At 37.9% G+C, this 7,523-nt stretch overlaps 1 protein-coding gene across 1 annotated transcript in view; it reads left to right on the forward strand.

Annotated features, from left to right (window-relative positions):
• Positions 1-7,523, forward strand: part of FAM169A (family with sequence similarity 169 member A) — a 77,843-nt gene that overhangs the window by 64,409 nt on the left and 5,911 nt on the right. Inside the window, exons 10-14 of the mRNA XM_026057398.1 lie at positions 1,461-1,640; positions 3,139-3,267; positions 3,485-3,597; positions 6,284-6,338; positions 6,668-6,806. Of these exons, the coding sequence (XP_025913183.1) occupies positions 1,461-1,640; positions 3,139-3,267; positions 3,485-3,597; positions 6,284-6,338; positions 6,668-6,806 (616 nt within the window). The remainder of the gene's footprint in view (positions 1-1,460; positions 1,641-3,138; positions 3,268-3,484; positions 3,598-6,283; positions 6,339-6,667; positions 6,807-7,523) is intronic.

The following is a 7,523-nucleotide window of genomic DNA, read 5'->3' on the forward strand; positions in this document are numbered from 1 at the left end:
TTTTACCTCTAGAAGGGATTAATGAATTCTGCCTTAATTATGGTACTGGAGACTCACTGAAGACATCCCCATCTCTGACATAAATATATGCCTTTGCAAACTGTTAAAATACAATAGTAAACCGGCTGGGTCATTGACCTGTTCTGGTCTGGTAATCAATATAGGAAAGCAGTCAGCTAATGGTGTGTTTTTATTCTGCTTGTCAATACTATCTTTATTTATTAGAAATGAAATATTCCATGTATTTTTACATGTCCCAGTATTTTTTCTAATGTCAAAATTGCTCTAGTGTGGTGGCCCCAAAAGTAGGTTTTTAAGGTTCTGAGACTTACAAATTAGAATAGTGATTTTATTTTTAGTCTGGAATGGGGACAGTTGCTTATGTGGCAGTGAAGTTTTACCATATGTTGTATGAAGTTGCTCATTTGTTATATTTTTTGTGCTGTTCTGCCAGTTTTGTCCTGAGTTCTCAAACACTCAAGGTTAGTCATTCTAGGTATTATCAATATTTCACTCATGTTTGATTGCATATTGTATTCTCCCTATAAGTACCTCATGTGGAGAAAGAGCTCTGGATATAGATGGTTAGGAAAGTGTTGGAGCCTGACTAATATCCCAAAGGGTGTCCAAGTAATGTAACCTTTCTGCTTATGTTTCCCTTGCTTGAAAAATGAAGATAAGTATGTTCACTGGTCTTAAAAGGTATTGCAAGGACAAACTAAATTCTATAGAAGACTGTATGTTTCTCTCTAGCCTCATTAGAGGAAAGGACCATTTACTGGCGTGATTCACACTGACTGGCAAAATGTATTGAAATATGAAAATGATTGAAATCCTGAAAATGGATTGGGTAGTTGAAGTGCTGTTATAATACCATTAAATGACATCACTTTGGCATCGCTGAGTCCATAACTACCCTCTGATACTGAAGTACATGTGTAATTGCAGTCTGTTTGGTCTTCATTTTAACTATAGATAATATGTGCTATTTATGGGAAAATTTCAATGTAAAGCTTCTTGGTTTTTTGGTGTGTCATTTCATTTCAAAAGCTGGAATTATTGTTTCAATTCTTAAAGAAGAGCTGAATTGCAGTCTTCCTATTTGTCCTGAGGAGTTACATAACCAACAGAAAAGTGCAGTTCATGAATTTTTTTGACTCCTTTTCCCTCCTCCCTTTTTCAGCTTCATTTTTAGTCTGATTTCATAAGGAGCTGTGCAGTGAGATTTTTAAAGTGAGCCTTTCCCCTCTATCTCTCTACTGCTTTTCCTTTTTTCAGCAGACAACTTTTCCGATATTTTAATCTATGAATATCTTGGCAACTTCATAAAGCTTGTCCAAAGAGCCAGTAAATGGCTTACAACAATTACAGCCTGTCTTTAATTGAATATGCTAAAATCCATGCTGCAGCATGTCAGTGCTGAAATACTGACAGATATTTTCCTCCTCCCATTATTTTAGGAAGTGTTTGTAGCTCTTACCTTACTCAGAGTTACCAGCTTCCAGTGTTAGACACAATGTTTGTAAGAAAGAGACATCGTGGGAAAGACTTCGGACTAATGATGTTGGAAGACTTTGTGGATTCCTTTACTGAAGACACACTTGGCTTACGATACCCGCTGTCGTCCTTCATGTACACAGGCAAGCTCTTTGATTTATTCTTCTGGTAGTCTTTGTTTTCTTTATATGTCCAAATGAGCATTGTTGTTCGAGCTCCATGAGAGCACTCCATGTTTGTGGCTGCATCACAGAATCACAGAACAGTTGAGGTTGGAAGGGACCTCTGCAGGTAATCTGGTTGAACCCCCGTGTTCAAGCAGGATCGGCTAGAGCAGATTGTGCAGAACCGTGTCCAGCTGGGTTTTGAATATCTCCAAGGATGGAGACTCCACAACCTCTCTGGGGAACCTGTTCCAGCATTCAACCACCCTCGCAGTGAGGGTCTTTTAAATGTCCTAACCTCATTTGGGTAAGATGGTGAAATATTTCCTTATAAAATTTTAATCCTCTGTGTGTGAGATTTGATTATTGGCTCTCTGTTGGCTTTCCCAGGATGTCTGGTCAAGTGAACATTCTTGGCTATGTTTTAACTTAAGTATAAGGAGGCAAAGTTTTAGTGTGCAAGGAAGACACTTATCGCTCTATCATTAACAGCCCAAGAGGGATATAGTATCTAGGAAGTGACAAACTTTCTGGAAATGATGTTGCTTGGGATTGTCTATGTTCAAGCAAGCAGGACTTCATTTGCCCAATTTCTCAAGTCTGTCTTTGTCTTGTCCTGCTCTCAGTGCATCTGCCAGGCTTCCCTCTGTTCATGTTTTCATCATGCCTCTTTGCTAAGCTGCTGGAAATTTTCTGCTGTTATAAATACCCCACTCTGCAGTTGGATCCAAGTAGACCTTGTTTGTTAGGCTTAAGCTGGCCAGCTGTCTCAAGCACAATTTAATGACTAATTCATTTCCCTGGCCAAGGAGTGGTATGTCAGGATCTTGTCCGCAGAGGTTATGCATCAGTAGAGAACCAGTTGAAAAATGGCCGTTTTCCTTGGACCCACTACTGAACAATGTCATAACAAGCTTCTCCACATGCATGTTTGCTATGTGCAGTGGGAGCAAAAAGGTGAAGGGATAGCAGAGAAGTAAATATTCCAAAAGTGAATGGTGAGTGGATAATAAACCATACAAAGGCAATGTGTTTGCATTCCCAGAGAGTGCTTTTAACCAGGGCCTATAAAAACACTAGTTGACAAAATCACTTGACCACATGCTCTACCTAAGACCCCTTCCATCCCAGTTTGGTCTTGTGATTGGCAGAGATGGGGACCAGTGAAGTTGTAAAACTCCAAAATGGATGCTCAGAGAAGAAGAAAAAAGTGGCATCCGTTTTTGTTTGCAGTGTAATAGAATAGTGGAAAGTGCTTAAACCCGAAGGAGGGATTTACTGAGAAAGAAGACTAGGGTATAGCAATGTTACGGTTATTCAGGCTGGACTACTTGTTGAATGGTTCTTTTTTGGTGGCTTATGTGTATGATGGAAAATTACAAATGAATTTAATTTCAGATAAACTTTTAAAATGGAAATACAGCTGTGTATCTAGTGTACATAGCAGGTTTTTTTCTCTTAAATTATATTTGTTCAGTTTGTAAGCGCTACTTTGAGAAGTACCCTGGGGACCATGACCTTTTATGGGAAGTGGAGGGAGCAGGACACTGGTTCCAGAGGACACCTATTACCACTGTATTGCAAAGGGAAAAGCTCAAAATTACAGGTATGGGTGCTTTATTTTGTTGTTTTATGACACTGTAAAAGTTGTACTGTAGGGTGTTTGCTCTACAGGGACTCCTTTGAATGTTGCCCGTGGAAACTAACAGAGAAATCTTATTTCTCCTGAGATCTTGTGAGATCATGTTCAGAATGGCTAATTGTTAAATTAAGATACTGTAATCTTTCTTTTTCCTGCTGCCCCTTTTAACTGCTCTTAACAGAAGAGGCCTCTCAGAAAGAAAATATGAGTTTCCAGACAGAGGAGTATTTTTTGCAATCAGCAGTGGGATCTGAAGCAAATGAACAGAACACAGAACCAGAAACACAGCTAAGTGTAGGTACACAGAATGTTTTCCATCTCTTAAAAGCTCTCAAGCTTTTTATATTTTTCTATGATCATATAATGTATCTCATCCTATTCTTTCATCTTTAATTACCTGTTCTTTATTTTATGTTCAGTAAATATTTTTAATTTTTACAAAACAATACTTTTCTGAAGTTCAGAAATGAATGATTTTAGCAGATTGATATGTTTGATAAACAGTATGTTATACTTGTTTGAGATTTTTTTCCATGTATGTTCTCAAGAAACCGTCTTGGGTTGTGCAGAGAGCTTTCCATGCCTTTTTACTTTGTCTGAGGGGCAGCCAGTCTGACAAAACCCATGACTTTCACCTGAAAGTGATACTGCTTTTTTTTTTTTTTGCTTCCTTTTTGGTCACTGAAACAGCCATAAAGTAGAAGAAATGTTCATTGTGCATCTTGTTATAATTGAGTTGGCTTGAGTCTCTATTATAAAAGACAAATATTTTTGTTATCTTTGGGTGGATGTTAATGTTTCCCACTGACTTAACACTGATGACTAACCTGGGGCTAAAAATACACTTTTGGGGGGGTTTTCCCCATCTTTATTTTCCTGCATGAAAGGGGTCTGTGTCACACTTGAGCTGTTTGCTAGCAGCTTTGAGGAGGAGAGTATTTAACTGTCTCAGAGATTAAACTCTCCAGAAAGGCTGTTGAACAGTAGTGTCATCACAGGAGTGGAGCGAATAAAGACAAGTGTTTATGGAACTACACACTTGCATCACAGCTGAATATGGTGGAAAGTGTTTAGTTTGCATTTGGGGTTATACATCGTCCGTATACAAGGATTGCAGCTTTATTTGTATGTATTTGAAGTTTCAGCCTGATTTCAGCTATATATGGGTATCTAGTTGGGAATATTTTTGTGTATTTGAATATTAGACATCTGTTCCTCCATCTCACTTGTGCACTGAGACCACACAATGTCCTTGGGAATAACTCATAGCTCCAGATACAGGGAGGATGGATTTCTGTGTTTCAGACTGTCTGTAGTATTAAGATGTGACCATGTTCTCCTATAAGTCAGTGACTCTTCCCATTGAATCATGAAGAGTAGTAATAATGTTTGAATTGGTGCTTTCACCCCTTTAGATATAAACTTTAAATATGAAATGTAAATCAAATGTCTGTTTTCCTAGTGAGAAAGTTGGCGTCTCCCAAAACAAAACTGATGGCAAAGTAGTGATGTTTTCAGACTGTAAATGAGAAGCAACAACTTAGTTGCCTTTAACTGGTATAGTAGTCTTTAACTTGTAAGAGTGCCTTGAGCATTATCACTGACTTTAAATTCAGATAGATTGTGCTAACAATCATTTCAGCAAAACCTTTTCATAAAAATGTGTATTTTGGATGCAGAGTTACATGGATGTACTTGGAGAAAATAGCAGAGGGATGTTAGCAGTTCTCAGGGTTTTCTGTGGCTGTGAATTAAGAATTCAAGCCCTGTCTTTTGCCGTGATCAAGAAGGAGAAGATGATGGATACTTGGTTCCCAAAGTGCTTCAACTCCTCCTAGCCTGCTAGAATCACTGGCAGCTCTCTCCTGGCACCTGCGCTGTCTGTATAGAGCTCTGCAACAGTTTGAAAGCTGGTGAACTGCTAAACAAAACAAAACACCCTACCATCCCCCACACCTGAAAAAAACATTCCCCAAATGCATTTCTGTATTTAATTTAGTGGTCCCTTTTTTGTGTGGCTTAAAACTTACTTGAAACTATTTTGAGCAGCAGAATCTAGATATGGCCACTTGTTGCTGGCCTTCTTGGGCAGTACTTGAAGTGAGGCTGGAAAGGCAGCAGAACACCTGCATGCAAGTTATTGCCAGTTCTAGATTGCTTAGAGTAGTTAAGAGAGCAATGCATATACTGCATTTTAATGTGTATAGCTTGCACCCACTTCATGATATCAAGTGCTTGACCACCAAGTCCTCAGCTAGCTTTCACAAAAATGGAGATATTGGGAGGAACAGGAGGCAAGAGAGTTCTAGGGAGAGGGAGGTCTGACATGAGCAGCCTCTTGTGCTGACTGTGCATGTAACCTATATTCTTGCTGAATCGCTAAGTTGTGTTTTTTTGGCTGATTTTTCTTTTTCTTTTCTTTCTTTTATTTATTTTTTTTAAAGCTAATCTGTGGGTTGCTATATTTTATTGCATGTCATGATAAAATAAGACTACAAAATACAAGTATAAAAATAAAGCTGTCCTGCTAAATTTTCTAGGCTACTCTAGTCTAGACCCTTGGGTTTCTACAAAAAGAGGAGGGGAAAAAAAAGACATCTAGCAGTTAATTGTATGGACACCTGCTATATACTATTACAAAAAACTTGCTAGTGTTATTTGTAATGGCAGGTTACATTGAAGTCTTATCTTGTATGTTGGGATCAGAATAAAATGCAGAAAAAATATTCATGCTTCTATTAAAGACCAGATGATAAGAAACTTCATCTGGTCTGTTGAGATATAAGATATGTATAAAATAATTTTATAATATATTTTTATATTTTATACAATTTGTGAAATATATATGTATTTTAAATTAAGAATGGCTGTAGCCAGTCTTCTATAGTATCATTACTATGAAATAATGCTTCAGAAAGGTGCAGCCAGAGATGGGGAGATGAAGATATTTAAAATAACATTGGTCTTGCTTTTGCTTTAGGCTGAATCTCAAAAAGGCAAAGAATCATTAGATGTCCATGCAAGCACATCTGAAGGTAAAAGTAACACTATCAATATTGTGATTATTATGGATTACTAGGTTAGCAGACTCTTTGTAGCTTAGCTTATTCATCTGCAAAGTGGGCAAAAACATGCCTTGCTCTAAGGTGCTGGGGTCCAGCTCATAAAATTAATTGTTACGAGTCTTGGTAACAAGACTGTTTATGTGTGTTCAGAAAAGTACCACAGTAAAATGCTCTTTCACTTTTTTCTTACACTCACTTGCTATAATGAAATGATTAGAGGAAAAAATCTGTATGTGCAGTCTTCCCTGAACTGCTTTTCTTCACTTGTATTTATTTATACATTTTTTCCCCCTTCTAAGAGCCTACCTTAACACCCGTTTCCATTCGGACGCGAAGCAGTCATTTAAAACGCCCCAGGATAGGAAAAAATAGCCAGGAATCTGAACCTGAAATTTCCAAAGGAGATGAGGAGAATGCTCTTCACATGTCAGAAAGCAGGTAAAGGAGCCCATATTATATTGATATTATTATTTTGTTACTTAGGCAGTCCCAAACTACAGGGGTCTCCACCAGTGTGGTACTTTTTCCTACTTTGCTTGCTTGCTTGAAAATAAAGCCTGGTGTGAGAAAGGAAATTGAAATGTCACCTGAAGAGTGATTGTGCCAAAATGTCTGGTGTTTCTGAAAGCTCAGCAGATGTTGGAAAGAACAGTAAGAAAACAGTGAGGACTGAGGGTGTATTTACAAGAGGGGTGTGTTCTGTTATAAACCAGTCTGTATTAAGGTAAAAACGTCTGTATTCACACAGCATGATTCCTTATAATAATATAGCTGGACATCTATCCAGTGCTATGTGTCCCTTCCTGACCTCTTCTTATGGTAGCATCTTACAGTTAAATAAAATCTGACAGTGTAGTTTGGGAGTTGGTTACTGCTTGTCACTTGATAACAAAATAGTTGCAGGGAGCCATCCCTCTTCAAAGTAAAGCCCTTTGTTTAGATAAATCCTGATTTAGAACTGTCATACCCAGACTTACATCCTAAAAAAAGTAGGCTTATGTTCATACAGTTATTTTAAAAAAAAAAAAAAAGAGTCCGCTTGTGTGTTATAATAGTTCTTACAAGACAAGAAATCCATCCAGAAAGCAAAGCTATGGTTATTTTAAAAAATGCTCCTTCCTCCCCCTTGCCCTCCCTGAAAATCTGCCTTTTTGA

This window comes from Apteryx rowi, unplaced genomic scaffold (genome assembly GCF_003343035.1).
Source record: "Apteryx rowi isolate R43461 unplaced genomic scaffold, aptRow1 scaffold_139, whole genome shotgun sequence".
NCBI lineage: Eukaryota > Metazoa > Chordata > Aves > Apterygiformes > Apterygidae > Apteryx > Apteryx rowi.